We start from the raw sequence: 20,471 nt of genomic DNA on the forward strand, positions 1-20,471 counted from the left end.
TTTTCGCGGAGTAGTAGGCGTAGCGTAACTGCTCCATCTGCGCCTCTTCAACCAATGGTAGCCCAAAAAGTCCTTTGAAGGACACCACCTCTCGACAAATCGATCCCCTGCATTGCTATCAATGACAGCCGCGGCTGCGCCGCGTCGTCCCACCCTCCCCGTTTCCCCCTTCCGTCCAGTTGCTTATTATCCAATCGGAATGGTCAGAGGCTTGAGGAGCGGGAGGGTCAGCCAATGCAGTTCAGGGGAGGGCGGATCGAGAGAGAGTAGAGGGAGGGGGGAGGCTGCCGCCATCTTGGATGCCGCGGAGCCCGAGAGACGGGGGCGAGAGAAAGAGAGAGGGGAAAAAAGAGGGAGAGAGAGAGAGAGAGAGAGAGACCCGAAGACGCCGGAGCTGCCGGTGAGACAGCGGGAGGGGGCGGGGCCTAACCGAGGGGCGGGGCTTGCAGGTGCCTACGGAGCTCCGTAGGGGGCGGGGCCAAAGTGTTTGTTGGGGGCTCCATAGGGGGCGGACGGTGTTCAGGGCAATGCTGGTCCTATAAGTGTTGGGCAGGGGGTGTCCTATAAGCCAGCGTTTCCCAACCTTAGGAACTTGAAGATGCGTGGACTTCAACTCCCAGAATTCCCCAGCCAGCATAGCTGGCTGGGGAATTCTGGGAGTTGAAGTCCACGCATCTTCAAGTTCCTAAGGTTGGGAAACGCTGCTATAAGCGTGGGAAGGGAGCTCCTCCGGGGGCCTCGAGTTTCATGGGGCGACGATCGGTGGGGCCCCGGAGAGGGGGTTGGCAGGGTTGGGGTTCTAAAGGGGAGCCCCTCACCTGTAAGCATTGGGGCTCCTTTAGAACCCCCCCCCATGGGACAAGGCAGAACCGGTGTGGGCAGCCTGTGGTGGAAAAGCCTTGGGTGGGATGCGGTTGGAGTGTGGGGTTGCTCCAAGTGGGATGTTTTTAATCTTTCCTACTGGTGATGCTGAAGGTGCCCATGGAGGACCTGGAGTCTGTGCAGCGAAATCACACTAAAAGTTGCAACCTTTGTAAGGAGGGTCAAGGCACTCTGTCTGGAAAGAGGATGGTTTCTGAACAATCCCTAACCCATTTCAGTCTTGCATGGAGAAAGAAATCTGTAGGAAGTTTTTTTTTTCTTTCCCCAGAGGGTAGTCTTCCGCGATTGGGGTTAGTTAGGCCCATTAGCCTGTCAAGGCAAAGATCCCTCCTAACTACAAGAAACTCCGGGAGGTAAGAATACCTGTCAGTGGAGTTTCTCTTACATGCTTAGATGATGCAGAATACATAGATAGATCCTTATTTGTTTAGTCCTTCCAGGGCATTCTGCCCTGGTTAAGATTTTAGTGGGCTTTGCCTACATGCTTTACAAAGCCAAGAGCTAGAAATCTTTCTACGGCTCTTTAAGATGCAGAATTCTGCACTCTGCCTGATTTCTGCCTATAAATAATAGTGCTGTAGCCTTTGGATATCCCCCTGCCAGAAATGATTGTGCTTGTTGAAGGTTGATGAAGTTTGAACGCAACTGGAAGATTCCAGACTTCTGGAGACCACCATCATAAATAGAATTTGCCCCTAATGTAGAAAATACTTTATGTTCCTAGTCTCTTTATCATCCTTACAAAATTTATTTCAGAAGGAAAAATGGGGGAAAGTCTCAACAGTGTAGTTACTTAAAAATTAAAGCAATGTTGCAAGATTTTTTTTTTATAACTGGGAGCTGTTTGGTTGATTTTAATCTAAGAAATTCTCTCCCCCTTTGATAGCTCATTAATATTGAACATAATAGCAACAGGGTGGTGCTATACAGACTCAGTGCTAGATTTGCTGAATCCTAGTTTCAAATGCACAGTAGATGCTTTCAGCAAACAAACACACTTTCTTTTCAGGTATTTCTTTTAAATTCTGCTTACCAGCTAATATCCACCCACAAAAGTAGCTTAGGGCAAAATTGTTAAAAACAAACCATGTTCTGTGTTTAAAGAGAAGTAATAATCACTGTCAGTGTGGGAATTGTTTGGACCCCTTGGGTTTCTGTAACTTGGATGCTGCCGTTGCATAGAAAGACTTTTTCATACTATCACCAGCCAGATTTCTGATGAAAATTCATAAGGGATCTGAATGGGTAGATAAGTTCATAATGCCCCAGCATCGATCCCCGCATCATCAAGTTAAAGCAGGAATCTTCAGTCTAGATCTTGTCTGATACTTTTGCTTATAACTCTCATCATTCTTGACTGTTGCCTATCCTAACCATGTTTGGTAGTTTTGGTACAACGGACTGGAGGGATTTGAATTAGGGAAGGTTGAGTAAAAGGATCTCAACATGGGAAATGCAGAAGGACCATCAGTTGAGGCTAGAGATAACCAATGCCATCTGGAAAAGACAGGCAGGCCAATATAGTAGTCTCATTTCATATAAGGTAGATTAAATACAGTGTGTTTGATAGTAGCAGACAGGAAAAGTTCAATATACTGAGTTGCCTGTGAGGATACACAAAGCCTTAACTGTGGTGGGATTTGAATTCCCAGGTTGACTGGACCATTTGCTATAACTTAATGGTGGCTTGTATTTTTACCCAGAAAGTTGGGCTACACTTCAAAATATAGTCAATAAAAAACTTACATGATTTGATTTCCTTGAGGAGGAAAGCATACTTCCAAATGGTTACGCTATCAAATCATAAGATCCCAATGATATCATTTGAAGTTACAGTGTTGGTACAGGAAAGTACCGTAACACTTTTTCCACACACAAAACATACAGCTAAGGAAAATGTCATATTTCCTTTCCACGCAGCATGTTAGTTACATTTGTGTCTTGAATGTAGAAACACTTCTAAAATGCTGTGTAGCACTTTGCCCATTGTACGATCCTATAAATGTACCTCCACCCTGTGCTACAATGAAAGTTATTCTTTGGCTGTGAAATCTTTAGAGATCCTTCATAGAAAATAAGGTTGCGGGGGATTATTTAGACCAGGGGTAGGCAACCTTGGCTCTTTTATGACTCGTGGACTTCAACTCCCAGAATTCCTGAGCCAGTCTGGGAGTTGAAGTCCACAAGTCAAAAAGAGCCAAGGTTGCCTACCCCTGGTTTAAACAGTTGAATCCAGCAAGATTTAGCAATTGAGATTTAAGCATCGGCAACAAATGCCTATCCAGCCTCTGCTTGGACAACCTGAAAGCCTGTGAATACATTAGGATCACATCTGTACAGTTTTGGTCAGCACAATACAAAAAAAATTCTGAGACCCTAGAAAGTGTGCAGAGAAGAGCAACAAAGACAATAAAGGGTCTGGAAGCTAAACTGTATGACGAATAATTGAGAGGGAGCTAGCCTTAATGAAGAGAAGGATTAGGGGAGACATGATAACTGTCTTTCTGTACTTGTGGGGCTGTCACAGAGAAGAGGTGATTGACTTATTCTCCAAAGCACCTGAGGGCAGGACAAGAAGTAATGGGTGGAAGCTTGTTAAAGAGAGATCCATCCTAGAAGTAAAGAGAAACTTTCTGGCAGTTAATGAGTGGAATAGTTTGCCTGCCAGAACTGTGAGTGCCCCATTACTAGAGATTTTCAAAAACAAACTGGACAGCTATTTGACCAGAATGTTATAATGCAAGGGTCTTCAAAAGTGGCCCTTTTATGGCTTGTGGACTTCAACTCCCAGAACTCCTCAGCCAGCGTGGCTGGCTGAGGAATTCTGGGAGTTGAAGTCCACAAGTCATAAAAGGGCCAAGTTTGAAGGCCCATGTTATAGTGTCTCCTGCCTTGATAAAGGGATTGGAGTTAGAAGGTCCCTTCCAGACTTAAAATTCTGTGTTTTCTATGGATATTCTGACTAGCCTCATTCAGCTGCAGTGGTCCTCCTCTGATTCTTTGGAAGGTCAGTGATAAAACAACTAGATATGGCAACAGCTTGAAGCAAAGGTATTCTTATTTTTACAACGTGCCTCCTATCCTGTTGGAGATATTGTTCAACTTTTGTGCGCTTCTGTTCCCTACAGTGCTCTGTTCAAAAGGGAACAGTCTTGTCAGTTTCACCCTTTTTCCTTTTATATCTTTATCCCCACATCTTGGAGGAGCCTGAGGGAAAGCATTTTCTATTAGACCACCGAGTGAGTTCCTAACAGGGAGGAGATTCATAGCCAGATTCTTAATCCACAGCTCAGCCCCCTTAGCTGCTGCACTGTTAGGACTGAGAGAAGCAAGGCTGTTTCCATTAAGAAAAGATGTCTCTTCTGAGAGGTCATACACCAGCGAAGTACATGCTGGCATGCCCTGAATGCTGCCATATATATGGAAGCCAGGGTTAAGGAAATATGGAAGAACGTTATGTGGATGAGGTTCTGGTGGAGGAATTCTTTCTCATTACCCTACAACACACTGTTCTCTGCAAGTGGCATTTCAGTCTTAGCATTCAGGCTTGTTTGTCATTGCAACAATTGTATTCATGGTATGTGCTGCAGCAAGTCCCCATTAATATCCGTATCTTACGTTGGTTGCTTAGAACAGAGGTCCCCAACTTTTTGGGCACCAGGGACCGGTCCCGTGGAGAGAGGTTTTTCCACGGACCGGAGAGTGCGTGGTTTTATGTGGTGCCTGCATCTCACAGATGGGGCTTGGCTTGCTTGTGCGGACCGGTGGCTGGCATGCCACGGCCCGCTACAGGGCCACGGACCGGGTGTTGGGGACCCCTGGCTTAGAATGTCTGCATAGAGGAGAATATGGAGAACTGCATAATTACAAAGATGATTAGGGGCCTGGAGGTTAAGACATATGAAGAACAGTTGCATGAATTGGGTATGCCTAGTTTAATGAAAAGAAGGACTAGGGGTGACATGATAGCAGTGTTCCAATATTTAAGGGACTGCCACAGAAAAAAGATCAACCTGTTCTCCAAAGTACCTGCAGGCAGAATAAGGAGCAATGGATGGAAATTAACCAAGGAGAGAAGCAACATAGAACTAAGGAGAAATTTCCTGTCAGTTAGAACAATTCATCAGTGGGGTGAAGCTATGGGTGCTCCAACACTGGAGGCTTTCAAGAAGAAAATGGACAACCGTTTGTCTGAAATGGTATAGCACCGTGGTGGCGAACCTATGGCACGCGTGCCACAGATGGCACGCAGAGCCCTCTCTGTGGGCACGCGCGCCGCCGCCCCAGTCCTAGGCCTTCAGCTGGGTTTTATAAAACCTTTAGGCTTTAGGCCTCCGCCGCCGTGGGCAAAAAAAAAAAAGGTTCAGTCAATCAATTTCAACTTCTTGCGGGGGGGAAAAAAAAGATCTCTCAAAGTTGGAATTGATTGATTGAACATTTTAGTCCCACCCAGTTTGCCATTACCACCGCAGCCACACCCACCCAATGGGCCATGCCCACCCGGCACCCGACGATACATAAGTGGGTTTTGGGTTGCAGTTTGGGCACTCGGTCTCTAAAAGGTTCGCCATCACTGTTATAGGGTTTCCTCCCTGAGCAGGGGGTTGGACTAGATGACCTCCAAGGCCCCTTCCAACTCTGTTATTCTGCAAACTGTATCTAAATAAAAATGAAGCTGAAGTGGTCTTTGTAGGCCCTTGTTGGCTAAATTTGTAAAAAAAAATCTGTCTCTATAATGGACGAATCAGGAACATGAAAATTTTACTTCAAGTCCAGTTTGGACTTACGGTACTGTGATACTGAGTCACCTTTGGGGACACTTAGAATAGTGTTCATTTCTGAAGTTAAGTTTGTTTCTTGAGCTTGTTTCCCTAGAATCAATTCCCATTGTTCCAGTTGTGCATCTTTTTTCTCCCAGATGTTCCACTATAATAAGGTAACTCCGATCCTGTCAGAATGTTTCTGACCTGGAGGACAATATCTTATAGCAAACCATCAGCTTCTTGAATTGAGTTAAATATGTTAGTCTAGAGCAGAGGTAGGCAACCTTGGCTCTTTTCTGACTCGTGGACTTCAACTCCCAGAATTCCTGAGCCAGAATGGCTCAGCTTGGAAACCTCTCCCTTTCCCCTCAGCATAGCTGACTCAGGAATTCTGGGAGTTGAAGTCCACGAGTCAGAAAAGAGCCAAGGTTGCCTACCCCTGCTCTAGAGAGAATAGATAAAGCAAGACTCTTTAAACGCTATGCTTGTAAGCCCGTGTTTCTCAGTCTTGGCAATTTTAAGATGTCTGGACTTCAACTCACAGAATGCCCCAGCTAGCCGTGCTGGCTGAGGGTTTCTGGGAGTTGATGTCCATGTATCTTAAAGCTGCCAGGGTTGAGAAACAGTGCTGTAAACACACTATTTGCTCAGCAGGGAAATTTGACTGATGGCAGGACAGAGAAAAGAAAGTGATTCTGTGTACAACAGATTAGTAAGCTTTCAGATTCTGCTGCCACAAGTTTTGGCAATGGTGTATGACAGACGTAGATTTTTTTTAAAAAAAAAAGCAGAGAAAGCAACCTACGAAAATAGGCTTATCAGATACATCTGCAATCACTCCTTTCTACAGTTTATTTTGCTGTTTATTGGTATTACTGCAGCATTTTCCAGACTGTTACCTTTCAAATTTATTTCAACGATCTCCAGTCGACAAGCTAGATATTAGAGGAATTAAATCCAAGAGCAGCTTCATTATTATAATATCGTCTCGGGGCAAGAATGGAGAACCTGCTGCTCTTTAGATGTTTTAGGCTAGAATTCCCCAAATCCAGTTGGCTGAAACTAATGAGAGCTGGATTTCAAATATTTTACAAATTACCAGATTGTTCTTTCCTGGTCCAATATTACAATTTTATCCAACGTATGCTTCATTTTTTGCTTCCACTGATTTTGGGGAAACTTGCGCTGGATTTACCTTTTCTCTCCGCTCCTTTTTCTAAGTCACTGGGACTTTAGAAAATGGGGATTCAGTGGTCCGATATTATAAATATGGTAGCTACATTTTCTACTGTTCTCTGTTGGGTTTTTTCAGCAGTTGTAATCAATTATTGTTTTTTGTCTTTTAAATAAAGCACCATTTTCAAGACTCCCATCTATTCTTTTCCTTATCTTCAAAATAATATAGGAAAATCTGAGTTAATAGGATGGTGAATAATTGATTAAAAAATAAAAAAATATATAATTTTATATATCATGGCTCCTGACTCCTCCTCCCCCCCGCCCACAGTTAAGTAGCTCTTTTACCACATAAAAGAATGAACTAGAGCGAAACATAGAGATAGGATACACACATCTGCATAATAGATCACTTAACTGAATATTATTCAAATTATCTCTTGTTTATAGTAGATTACCTCTGAATAAATATGGTTGCATTATTGGCTTATTAGCCAGTTAATACATTCTTTCCTTGGAGAAACACTAATGTGCCCAGCAATTAATACAGTAGCATTTTCTTCTTCATGGTAATATTTTCAAGCAGGTATGTTGGTGCCTGTCAAACAGACATCAACTTTCTGTAAAGTAACAAAAATCCCTCTGAAAAAGAGGCCTAAGGCCTATACAAGCAGCAAGTATGGATTTATGCTCCTGTATCTGTGTCTGTGTGTTGATGGGTAGATAGTAGCTCTAGCAACTATTTAATGTGCACATTGAAGAATAACTCAAATCTTTTTGTTTGTTCCTCTGAATTCAGAGAGGTACCTAGGACTAAGCCTAAAACAGTTGGAAATAAGGTGTGAATTAGCCTTGATACTTGGCAAATTGAATCATTGATTTAAATTGCCTTGTTTTAAAATTGATCCACTTTGGCTGAGGCCAAGTGTTTGGGCCTGCACAGTAAATAACGATTCAGCTTTGTATGCTAGGAAGTTTTCCTTTTTCATTTTTCCCCCCAGAAACCAGTCAGGAACTCTTCTTTTAAGAAGTGAGAAGAAAAGATTCCTAAATAACAGAAATCTGCTTTCCAAGTCACCGTTAAGTAAAGCTTGAGAGAGTTCCTCAAGCAGGATGTCATCTATATAATTTATTGTAGATCAAGAAGGATTTATAGTTTCTGGATGAAAGCTGGGCCAAAATGCGGATGGTAAATTTGTGGCTCTGTGAATATTCACACAACCCAACCCATAATGAACCTTGTTATTTGCATAGCACACAGACCCATAAATGGAACAACTTTAGTTTGGCAAAAAGTGAATGCAGACATTTCAATAAACTATAGTTAAGTTAGCCATGGGTTTAGCATATTGTGTAAACACAAACAGTGTTAAAAGTGCTTTTCCCTTCTGTTCCTTTGATTGATGAAAACCATGAAGGCCTTTTTTCTGCAAACTGATAGTCTAGACAAATTAATGGTCAGTACTCAGATGGCCCAGCATTTTAATTTTTATTGTATGCTCATCTGCCAGATGCTTCATACTTGACTCTCAGTGGGGGATCTATAGTCTTTGGTAAATGCTAGAATGGTTTGGCCATGCACTGCTTCCTTAACAAATAAACTTCCCATTAAAATTTAGAATATTAGGAAACCACTAAATTGTTTAACAGAGTAGGTATAAGTAATTTAAAATAAAGATGTAACTAATTGATTTGATAAGCAAAGTGGAAATCTCTAGCAAAATACCCCCCCCCCCCAGTTCCTAAGTTTCATAGGGCTTATCCCACGGTGTATCATTTTCCAGTCCAGTGTCCTCCAGATGTGTTGTTGTACACTTTCATAGTATCCATTGTGCGCTAACACAATGTTTTTCATCCTTGGCAATTTTAAGGTGTGCGGACTTCAACTCCCATAATTCCCCAGCTAGCAGGACAAACGCCTCACTAACCAAATTGCCTCTTGATGGACAAATCACTCAGTTTTCTGAACAAAATCCTCCTTTCAGCCAGTTGTTTGTTTTTGTTTTGTTTTTGTTTTTTTTTGCTTAAATAGATCAGCTTTCTTCCCCAGCCTTTCCAAAGAATGGGAAAGCTCTCAGGATTTCATGCTATATAGCCCAGCGTTTCCCAACCTTAGGAACTTGAAGATGCGTGGACTTCAACTCCCAGAATTCCCCAGCCAGCTATGCTGGCTGGGGAATTCTGGGAGTTGAAGTCCACGCATCTTCAAGTTCCTAAGGTTGGGAAACGCTGATATAGCCCATACTGGCTGATGATGAATCCTGGGAGCTGAAGTCTTAAGATGGCTATATGACGTTAACCTGAATTTGTAAATTAACTCAAGAGGAATTGACCTGACTTCCTAACAGCAGTAATGTGCAAAACTTGTCCAGTAAAGCTGGGAGATAAGAGAGATCAACACTTGCTAATGACAGCAAATGAAGCTGCTCTTAATGGTCTGGAACAACTATTGGGGAGATAAAAGGGGGGGGATGAAAGCTTAGCTGTGTTCCTTCAGTGGCAGATTTCATGGTCCACTCTCCACCCCAGCTTCCTGTAATTAGCAGTATTTTGATGCTGCCTCTCAGCAGAGAGAGAGAGGAAGAAGAAGGGTTTGCAGAGCAAGAGTGCCCAGCCTGGTTAAAACCGTAGCTGGAAGATTCTTCTTTTGCAGAGACTGATTTTTAGAGGTATAAACACATTTTCCCCCATTGAGTGAGAATCTGGGCTATTTGGAAGTGGCAGCTCTCTAGCCGTGCTCACAGGACACACCAAGCTAAAGGCAGGTTTCATTCTTTGTGTTTTAGTGCGTTGGGTGAACCAGGAAATGTGGTTTGCAAAACAGGTTTATACTTTAGAACAAGGGTGGGCAGCCTTTTTGCAGCTGGGGCTGTAATGGGTGAGGTGAGAAGCACAGTAGCTGGAATCTGGATTGCATTATACCTTTTTAGTCTCTCTCTCTCTCTCTCTCTCTCTCTCTGTGTGTGTGTGTGTGTGTGTGTGTATTATTTACTTCCCACCTCAAAATGGGAGAGAGTTGTGATGTGTATTTCTGGCAACTGCAGTCAGTTGTGACTAATGGGGCTACTAAGGAGGAGGGTTGTGGGGCTCTGTGTAAGTCTTTGGATCTCAAGGTTACCCGTTCCCGATTCAATGTGTTAGGTGCAGAGATGTGTAGGGAGATAAAAGAAATTGGAGGGGGGAAGCTTTCCTGCTGTTTTCCTTTATATTTTTTGTTTTCTTTCCTAATGGATTATGGAATGTTGCTTGATTGTTTTTTAAAAGAAATGTTCCTATGTTGCCTCCTAATGTTTACCCCCAAATGATTTATGAAAACTATATAGTAAAACTTTATGTAAGACTAATTACATTATCATATAGTACAATTATACTAGAGAGTATAACTCTGAAATACCAAATGTTAGAGGCATAGACATTTATTTTTACAGGAGAAGAAGGAAGGGCTCAGCCTATCTTTGATAATGGGCTTCCTTCCTCTTATTGATGTAGAGATTGCTGGATTCTGGCCTGTCCTTCACTAGTCCTCAAAATCCCGGGAAGGGGTAAACATTGGCAGTAGCATCCATTTATCTATGCTTGTAAAGGGTGCTAAACATAAGCATTTCATGTGTTCACATTCCCTTTTGCTCACCTCCCCCCAAAATGGAAAAGCTTCTGAATTGTTTTCTAGGAGTTTTATTTTTCAACACTTGTGGAAAGTTTACGTCCTTGGTTGGCTAAATGTGCATAATAGTAACTTATTTAGTAGACCAGGGTTAAGCAAGCCCGTATTTATAATGTGTGGATATATCTTGTGCTTGCTTTATTGTACATTCTTTCTCTTAACTCTAATTTGTTCTGAATAGATAGATATGAGTGAAGACAAAATTGTCTGCATTCAAAATGCAGCTAGGCCTTTGATTATCAGAGGCTGGGATCACTGGACTAAAATGTGGTTAGATAACTTGGCATAAAATGTATGAGCCTAGTTGCTGTGGTTTATGGATCACTATATTGCTCAAACTAAGGTTTGGTTGATTATTCAATCATGGCTTCGCCAGATTGTCCCAAGGCTTTGTGCTACTCTCAGATTTGTACATTAAGACCCTGTTTAGCACTAATTTGTTGAATAAACCACAATAGGCTGGGTTCTCACCACATACTAAGCTATCTAGACTGAACTATATTTTGGTCTAGCGGCCTGTTGTCTACAAACTCATATTCATGAAGGAAAAATTATCTGCATGGGATGGAGACAGAGATGGGAGAGCTGTTTTGGACTCAAAAATTCCCTTGACAAGTTTGGGATGGAATTCAGTTATTAGCAGAAAAGGAAAGATCAGTTTCAAGAAATTTATGCCAAGCCAAGTGGAGAATTTGGGGAAAGAAATGGACTCTTAGCAGTCCCGATTCGATCTAGAACAGGGGTAGGCAACCTTGGCTCTTTTATGACTTGTGGACTTCAACTCCCAGAATTCCTGAGCCAGCTATGCTGAGGGGAAAGGGAGAGGCTTCCAAGCTGAGCCAAGCTGGCTCAGGAATTCTGGGAGTTGAAGTCCACGAGTCATAAAAGAGGCAAGGTTGCCGACCCCTGGCCTAGAACAAAATGATGGGATGGACTGGTAATGGTATCTTCTGCTTATGCCTAAATCCACCAGATTTGAAAACTAGCAAAGCAGAGAGCAGCACACTGGGTTAATCTTCTTATATACCACCTTTTAAGTTTAGGGACTTTAATAAAAAAAATGTATGGGGATCCACCTGATCGAATATTTCTCCAAGTATGAACTCGTCCAGTTGATCACTCCAGGACGTTACTGCATTTATGCAATAGGCTTTAGAGCCAAATTCTGAGAGACTTTCTAAAAATGGGAAAACATCAACTTCATCCATGATATTTTGAGAGGGCCGGGGGAAGCAAAACTTGTTCAGCCAGGGAAATTAGTCCCTAATATTCACCAGCCTTTCTCGCACAGGCACATCATGGTTTTTATTAGCACATCTTCAGTCAAGCAAAAGGGAGATGTCCCTTTGGTGGCCACCTGGAGGCTTTTCTCTTATCACTGTCCAGAAAGCAAGCAAGCAGCTGTTCACACTGGAGATTGGAAGGCTTGCCAGCCTGATTCTCTGCCTAGCAAGGAAAGCTTAGCCTGCTCACTTCAGCATGGCCAGTGGCTTTTAAAAACACTGAAATCCTGCAGGGAAAAAGAAAAATACTGCACACGTGAGGGATGGTGACCTAGGCCTTATCTTGTGGTGGGGAAACAAGCTAATGTTTTTGTGATGTTCTGTTCTTTACCCAATTCTGTAACAGCTGGATTTGTGCAGAACCCTGGGCTCCAACACTGGGTAATTCAGAGTCGAGTCTAAGTAATCCTCGTAAAAATTGGGTTAAGTCCGTGAGCCGTGGCTCAGTTAACTATGGATAAACATGTCTCAGAAATATATACGCTGCAAATCTCTCATCTCCCTTCTGCCCCAATTGGCAGAGTTTGCAAAGAGCATTCAACATATGGCGGCCAGTTAGCATCATAGCCTGTTGAGTAAGCCCACCCACCGTGGGGATCTGTGTAGACTTTTATCTCAAGCTTCCTGGTAGGGAAGAAGGTGAGGTTGGTCCCTCCTGCTAGCCATATATTTTCTCACCTTTATAGGAACCTGGCTTGGAGAGTAGGTCAACAGCAAGTGCCCAGGGGCCTCTAGGTAAGTGCAAGATTGATCTGCTCTCTTCAGAAGGCCCCAGGGCCTCCCAGCTAAAGCTGCTCTGTCGAATAACTTAGACTAGAAATAACAGCGGCTTGCTGATGCTTAAGATGTAACTCCTGCTCCAGTTGTAAATGTACTCAAGGTACGGCTTTCGGTTAAGATTCCTCTCATTTTCATCCTGAGTGTGGTGTGGTTTGGTTTGGTTTGGTTTGGTTTGGGTTTTTTTTTTCTGACTGAGAAAACAAGAAGTTTGAGCCGTGCAACCAGCTGCGCCATTTGCCCTTTTGAGAGGCCTTTTCTGAAGGACTAGTGAGATTTAATGGGCAACGAAGCCTGGAAGACGTTAGGGAGGCCAGTGGCAGAGTCTCTTTTTCCACTTAGGGTCCGTTTGGATCCAGTAGGTTAAAAGAAGCGCGAGCAGGGAGGGATCTTCAAACTTGGCCCTTTTATGACTTGTGGACTTCAACTCCCAGAATTCCTCAGCCAGCGTGCCTGGCTGAGGAATTCTGGGAGTTGAAGTCCACAAGTCATAAAAGGGTCAAGTTTGAAGACCCCCCTGGGCATGAGAAAGGAAAGGCACAGTCTCTCTCTTTAAGGCTCAAAAATGGCTTCTGTGACTGAAAGGAGGAGGGGGGCGGGCGGCGTTTCCTTCCTTGTATTTTTCCTCCTGAAAACGCACCTTCTCCCACTCCAAAAACCTCAGCCTGGCTGATGAGGTGAGATCAGCCCCCCCGAAGCTGAACGTAATAGTTCTAGAACAGGGGCGTCCCAACTTTGGCAACTTTGAAAACTAGTGGGCCTCAGCTCGCCGAAGTCCCCAACCGTCATGGCCGGCTAGGGAATTCTGGGAATTGGAAGTCCACAGAAGTCTTTTTCAAGTTGCCAAGGTTGGACGCCGCCATTCTAGAGCGAAACCGGTTGGACCCAAAGTGAAGGGACAGATAGAAAATGGGAATGCTGTTGAAATCCATCCCCCAATCCCTCCCACCTAGGCGTTTTGTCGTGGGACTGAAATAACCTCCCTGTTTTTCTTCCTTTCTACCCTCCCTCCCTTTCTCTGTGGACATTGGAGCTTAGAAATGTCAGGAGGAGAGCACCTTTTCTGACAAACGCATTTCATTCAAAGGCCTAAGCTTTGCAGAGTCGTAGTTATTAATAACATTCATTATTCAGGAAAGAGGCTACCAAGCTCTCCCTGATTTTACCCCCTTCCCCTCCCCCCTTTCTTTGCAAACCTGTCTTTTCTTTCTCAGGTAGATTTTATAGATTTTCTTTTCTTTTATTATTTTTATAGAAGTTCTATATCTTTCATTCACACACACACACACACACACACACACACACACACACACACCGGAGAAAAGTTTTCTGGGACATAGAACGGGAAAGTGCAGGTGGTCCTCGACTTACGACCACAACTGAGCCCAAAATTTATGTTGCTAAGTGAGACATTGGTTAAGTGAGTTTCCTTTCCCCACCCCTCCATTTTTACGACCTTTCTGGCCACAGTTGTTAAGTTAGCGATCTGGCTTCCTCGTTGGCTTTGCTTGTCAGAAGATCACAAAAGGCGACCCCGGGACACTGCAACCGTCATAAATAGGAGTCAGTTGCCAAGCGTCTGAATTTTTGATCACGTGACCACGGGGATGCTGCAACGGTTATATGTGTGAAAATGGTCGGGTTTTTTTTCCCCCAGAGCCATTGTCAGCTTTGAACGGTCGCTTAAACGAACTGTCGAGGACTACCTGTACCTCATCCCTGATTTTTCTACTTTATGCTGCTGTTTTCAGAGTCGATTAGATGGGGGGAGGATAGTGGGAAAGTGGCCTTAGGGCACCTGCTTTTTTTCCTTTGCCTTATTTCTTGTAATTTTTTTCCCCCTTTCTGCTTGTTCTCCTTAAAAGTGTCAACGCTCTATAAAGTATGAAGAGAGCCCCCCTATAGTGAAGGAAACATGGCAGATAAGAGGAAGCTACAAGGTAAGCTCCGCGGCTGGGCCAGGCGCCTGGTTCTCTTAGCAGAGGAGCAGAGGATCTGTTCACCTCGGCTTGGCGCCGAAGAAAGAGGAGGACATTAAAAACTTGAGCAAAAGGCAAACCAGGATTCTTACTTTTGTAGCTTTGAATACCTGGCACAGGACGCTGCAGTTTCCAAACGAGTGTGGAATTGGATCAGGGAAAGGGTGAAAAGAGTTAGGGGGGTTTTTTTTTTTGGGTTGATTTAGGAAACCATTAAAATGGGGGCAAAGGTGTTGGTATTTGGGAAGAAGGAGAAACAGGCAGCGTTTCGAAATTCCAATGGTCGTTTCTTCCCATTTTAGCTTCCAGGGAAGGGAAGGTATGAAGCTTTTAGTTTCTGCGATTTGCTTTCAACTAATTTATCTCCTCTTCCCGCCCCCCCCCCGCCCCCCGCCCCAATTCTTGCAGGTGAGATTGATCGGTGTCTCAAAAAGGTATCGGAAGGTGTGGAGCAGTTTGAAGATATCTGGCAGAAGGTGAGGGCTGCTGTCCTCTCTCTGCCCAGGTTCTGTCCAAACTTCTTGATTATCACCCCGTGTAGTTTCTTATCCTAAATTTATTTGGGGGAAGGGAGGAAGAAGTTCACTTGCCTCCTGCTTTTCCTTTATCCAGTTTGATTTTCCCCTCCTCTACTCCAGCCTTGATCACATCTTGTTCTCTCTCTCTCTCTCTCTTTCTCTCTCTTTCTCTCTCTCTCTCTCTCTCTCTCTCTCTCTCTCTCTCTCTCTCTCTCTTCCTCTCTCTCTCTCTCTCTCTCTCTCTCCTACAGCTCCATAATGCAGCGAATGCCAATCAGAAGGAGAAATATGAAGCTGATCTGAAAAAGGAGATTAAGAAGCTTCAGGTAAGAATGAGCCAGCTTCAGTGTTCTTTGACACCCAATCTCAGGAGATTAGTTATGCAGACTAGTCTGAAATCCAGGAAAGGCAGATGGGAAGTGTAGATAAAAGGAGGGGGTGGGGAGTTGTCAAGTTGCAATGCAATGTTTCCATTCCTCTCCGGAGACTGAATCAGTCTCAGTTTGTCAAAGACTCTTACTGCCAAGCGCCCGGGAAATCAAGGGATCCAGGCAGTTCAAATGGGTGTAAATTTATTTTATTTATTCCAAGCTTTCAAGCTCTCTACAAGAATATGAACTATGGTAGTTCACAGGAATTCAAAGTGGGCTTAGATCTCTTGTGGGCAGGAAGGGATTCATGACCGATGACATATTTGATCCCTCCCTCGGGCTCAGCCTGGTCATCTCCTACAGGTCTAGAGGTTTCCAATTGTCAAATAGTTCTTTGACAATTCCCATCATTCTCCACTATTATTATTTAACTCAGAAGGGCTATTAATAAAAATTCAGATAAATAATAGAAGTTCAGGGAAACGTACGTTGAAACCATCACTCCCTACGTTTTTCACGAAAAACAACCATGTTGGAAAAAAGCAGAATCTTGAGCGACAAGAGAAAAGAAAAGGTAGCAAGCTATGTTTTGAGCTGCTGATTGCTTGGCTTCTAAATAGATGACAGTGAAATCCAGTAGTTGACTGGTAGTCCTTGACTTACAACCATTCGTTTAGTGACTATTTGAAGTTACAACAGCACTGGGGGGAAAAATGACATGACTGGTCCTTGCACTTAGGACTGTTGCAGCATTCCCACGGGCACATGATCATGAAAATGTGGGCATTTGGCAATCGGCGTGCATTTACGACGGTTGCAGTGTCCAGAGTCACATGATTGCTGTTTGCGATCTTCCCAGTTCACTTCCAGTAGGCCAAATCAGTGTGGGGAACTGGATTCACTTTTAACAGCCATGTGATTCACTGACCTGTACTGATTTGCTTAACAACCGTGGCAGAAAAGATCGTAAAAGTGAGTGTGATTCATTTAACAGCTGCCTCACTTAGTTGTTGGTTAGAAATTCTGTCCCAATTGTACTCATAGGTCAACTGCAGGTGGTCCTCGACTTACAACAGTGCATTTAGTGACTGGAAGTTCACTGTGGCACTGGAAAAAAGTGATTTATGACCGTGGCAGCATCCCCATGGTGATGTGATCAAAATTCAGACGCTTGGCAACTGGCTCATATTTATGACGGTCACAGTGTCCTGGTATCATGTGACACACACACTCCTTTTGCGTCCTTTTGACAAGCAAAGTCAGTGGGGAAGCCAGGTTCACTTCACAACCGTGCTACTAACTTTAACAACTGCAGTGATTCACTTAATGACTGCAGCAAGAAAGGTCGTAAAAATGGCAAAATTCACTTAACAAATGTCTCACTTAGCAACATAAATTTGGGGCTCAATTGTGGTCGTAGGTTGGGAATTATCTGTACCTGTGTAGCATTGGGGTATAGAAATGAGTCCATACTCATTCTTTATGTGTGACCATTGCTGTAATCACAAGCTTTCCCTAATCTGGTGTCACCCAGAAGTGTTGGAATTTGTATAATTACTAACCACCATGATGGTTGGCTGGCTGTGGATTATGGAATTCGAATTTGATATGTTTAGAAGGCATCAAGTTGGGTAAAGGCTGTTCTAAAAAGTTTCACTATTATGAGTGTTACTCTAGGGCTAGTTTCTGCTGAGAAGATCTACTAATAAAGGGAACTCATTTGACCATGGAACCATTTTTCTCTTTCTGCAGAGATTGAGGGACCAGATCAAGACATGGGTTGCATCCAATGAGATTAAGGACAAAAGGCAGCTAATAGACAACCGGAAACTCATTGAGACGGTAAAAATCAAACTGAGAGAAAAGAATCTTATTAACCATTATGTAGTCAATGCCAAGCAAAATTTCAGGTGAAATTGATGTTTTTCAAGGAAACTCTGTGATTTTGGAGGACTAAATGAACCAGGTTTAATTTTGTCCACTTTTAGGCTAGTTCTTACCAGCTCAGTCAGTTTTGGCACTTAAGACTTCTTGATATTTTTATGCTTAGCTCCTCCTTAACAGTGTTCCCATTGGCTGCTAGCAGTGTGACCTCATAAAGGTGAGCCACCTGGCCATCTCACGTATTACTTAAGCTGAGTGAGTGACAGAAAGGGGTTCTCTGTCTTTTCTACACAACCTTCCTTAGAGTGACAACATGGAGTAGACGGTAAGACCTTCTTAGTTTAAGGGTTTAACTGGTAGTGCTTATGGAAGGTCTTCTAAACTTTGAAATCGGAGGCTTTGAAATAAGGGACTTTGCAAAGATCAAGCTGTATCTTGTATTTCCTAGGCAACCTGAATCAGTAGACATTTTACACATTTTGGAGGGGGGAAGGCACTGTTGTCTTTTCCTGGCGTCAAATCCAAGCACTGTGATTAAAAAGCACTGATGGGTGGCGATCATCGGCATCTGAGGGGACAAAAAATGCATATTTGCTGCATCGTTCATGATTGGGGATTCTCTGTGTTACATGGCTCCATGTGACACTGCTTTGGGTATTTGTGGACAATACTCATTATTCAGTTGGTGATTGAAAATGCCTTTGTGTGCCTCACTTGTGTGTATATTGCCATCAGTGTCAGTATTCTATAGAATCAGTGAAATATAAAATATCAATTTTTAAAAAAGCATTTGAATTAGACAATCCGTGCCCTGTTGGGGAATTGTTTCAGATATACTTCCTTTCCTAAACGGAGAAGCAGAAAGAGTATGAGCAGACAAAAAAGCTGTGGGAGCAGGAGTGACTTCTGACTTCTTGCTCACTTTTCCATTGAGTTTGTGGGAATTTGGCAGGGATCATCGGAAATTTTCCTTTCTTCTCTCCCTTCCCTGCTGCTCCTGGGTGGAAGAAGGAGCAAGGGATTGCGAGACTGGCTGGGAAACTGTTATGAAACGTGAAAAATGTCGATCTTTTTGAGTGCAGCAGCAGCAGCCAGTAGCATTGAAGCAGCTACAGTTTCCCCAAATTTCATTTCCCCCAGGAGTCATGGGTCCCAGATTTTGGATACATTCTGTAAATTAGCCCATTTGAGGTACTTTGGTTCAAAAAATGTTGCAACATGATGCATCGTTTTGACTAATTAAAGGACACGACAGTGAGAGTATTAGTAGCATCTAAATGGGCCTAGCGAAACCATTTTTTTTTTGATAACTTTCAATTAGGAAAAAAATTAGTCCCGCTGTAATAGCACCATGTTAAATGAGATTCACTAGTTTGGGTTGGCCTGCTTATTTGAGTAACTCAGCATTGTAGACAAAACAGGCTTATGAATTTTGTTAAGGAATTTACCACAACAGTTCAGGAGCCAGTATTTCTGGATAGGAAGAAATAGAGTGACTCTTTATGATTAGAAGACTAAGGTACTGAATTCAAGGATGGGCAGTAGAATTTTATCTCTGGACAAGATTCCTCAGCAGGATTCCCTTGTTTTTTTAGAGCCAACTTTCATCACCTCCAAGCAATATCAGGTTAAGGGTGGTTTTGAAACCTAGTCTATGAATGGCAATCAAATAGAACATTAGAATTGAAAGCAAAATTACCTTCCAAGATGCAGATAAGGAAAAGCCATTTTACATGGTCTGAGATCTCCCACTTGTCTGCTCTGCAAACATCCTAATTGCTGCTTCTCTTTTCCGCAGCATTCAGCTTCTCCTCAGCTGGTCAGGAATCTCTCCAACTAATAGGAGACTGCAGAAATCCACATCTAGTTAATCCTGTGTCCCTCCCCACATCCTAGCGCTGTGGTAGTGAACCTATGGCACGGGTGGCACGCAGAGCCCTCTCTGTGGGCACGCACACCGTCACCCCAGTCTGCCGTTACCACCGCAGCCACCCCTACCCAATTGGCCATGCCCACCCAGTGGGCCACACTCACCCAATGGGGCACGCCTACCTGGCACCCAACAATACATAAGTGGGATTTGGGTTGCAGTTTGGGCACTCGATCTCTAAAAGGTTCGCCATCACTGTCCTAGCGTTTCTTCCCACCTGCCCAGTGATTTTCAACCAACCAGACTGGTCACCATGGGGGGGGGGGGCGGGGGAGGTATTCATTTGTAAAAGAGAAAATGAGAGCTTGTAAAAGGAGAGCTTAGTAGTATCTCGGTATCTCGGTGGCTTAAATGTTCCTGAGGATGTAGAATTTATTGGAGACGCAGTGAGATGCAACCACCAGCTCAGACTCCAGAATTCATTCTGCAAATTCATTCATTCTGTCTTTGTGGTGACTTTGCTTATCCTGAAACAGAGCCAGAAGTTAATTGCAATGGAAGGAAGTATCTGTGGGTCAGGGTTGAACTGTGGGGTCCTTGGTGCTCTCTGAGCTTGGTTGTTTGCTTGTTTACAGATGTTTCAGTCCCCAACTCGGTAACAATGGTGTGGATGTTGCCTAGATGGGCAATGAAATGTCTGCAGGCAAACATCCAAGCTCAAAGAGCACCCAGGAGTCCCTATAAATTAATTGGTTCTGCTGCTCAGTGCAAACAGTGGCGGCGTATATGTTCGCACAACTTCTGAAAGTTTGAAAGTGGCACAGCTAACAAGATATGGGGGAGCCCTGTGATTTGATGACTGTAAGCATTCTGGGTTTTCTCACCCTACTTTCAGATCAAAAGTTGTGGTTGAAGTTACGTTCATCAGAGCACTTGATTTTTCGGTTTGTTGCAGCGTAGACGTGCATTTCCATGGAAAATGCCCGCTAGGAGCTGGATTTTGAGCCCTCCTGGGAGCTGTTTCCTGCTTTGCATGAACTCACTGAGACTTGTAACCTCTTTTTCCAGCAAATGGAGCGGTTCAAGGTAGTGGAACGTGAGACCAAGACAAAAGCCTACTCCAAAGAGGGGCTGGGCCTCGCCCAGAAAGTGGACCCAGCCCAGAAGGAGAAAGAGGAAGTTGGGCAGTGGCTGACGGTGAGAACCGGGGGGCGGGGGGGAAGACGACTGGATTGGATGGCAAAGCAGCTTCTGGAGAAATTGGGGAGCAGAACTAATTTCCCCAACCTTAAATTCAAAATATA

At 43.6% G+C, this 20,471-nt stretch overlaps 1 protein-coding gene across 4 annotated transcripts in view; it reads left to right on the forward strand.

Moving 5' to 3' along the window:
- The first annotated feature begins 277 nt into the window (after positions 1–277).
- The window catches only part of CNOT3 (CCR4-NOT transcription complex subunit 3), a 41,646-nt gene continuing 21,452 nt past the window's right edge, over positions 278–20,471 (forward strand). For 2 of the 4 annotated variants that reach the window (XM_083377224.1, XM_083377222.1), the window contains exons 1-7: positions 278–400; positions 12,455–12,503; positions 14,411–14,485; positions 14,933–15,000; positions 15,294–15,368; positions 17,166–17,255; positions 20,236–20,364. In XM_083377224.1, the coding sequence (XP_083233350.1) occupies positions 14,461–14,485; positions 14,933–15,000; positions 15,294–15,368; positions 17,166–17,255; positions 20,236–20,364 (387 nt within the window). In that variant the 5' untranslated portion in view covers positions 278–400; positions 12,455–12,503; positions 14,411–14,460. The remainder of the gene's footprint in view (positions 401–12,454; positions 12,504–14,410; positions 14,486–14,932; positions 15,001–15,293; positions 15,369–17,165; positions 17,256–20,235; positions 20,365–20,471) is intronic. The other 2 variants (XM_083377225.1, XM_083377223.1) reach the window with 2 other exon arrangements.

Source organism: Vipera ursinii (genome assembly GCF_947247035.1).
Source record: "Vipera ursinii genome assembly, chromosome: Z".
Lineage (NCBI taxonomy): Eukaryota > Metazoa > Chordata > Lepidosauria > Squamata > Viperidae > Vipera > Vipera ursinii.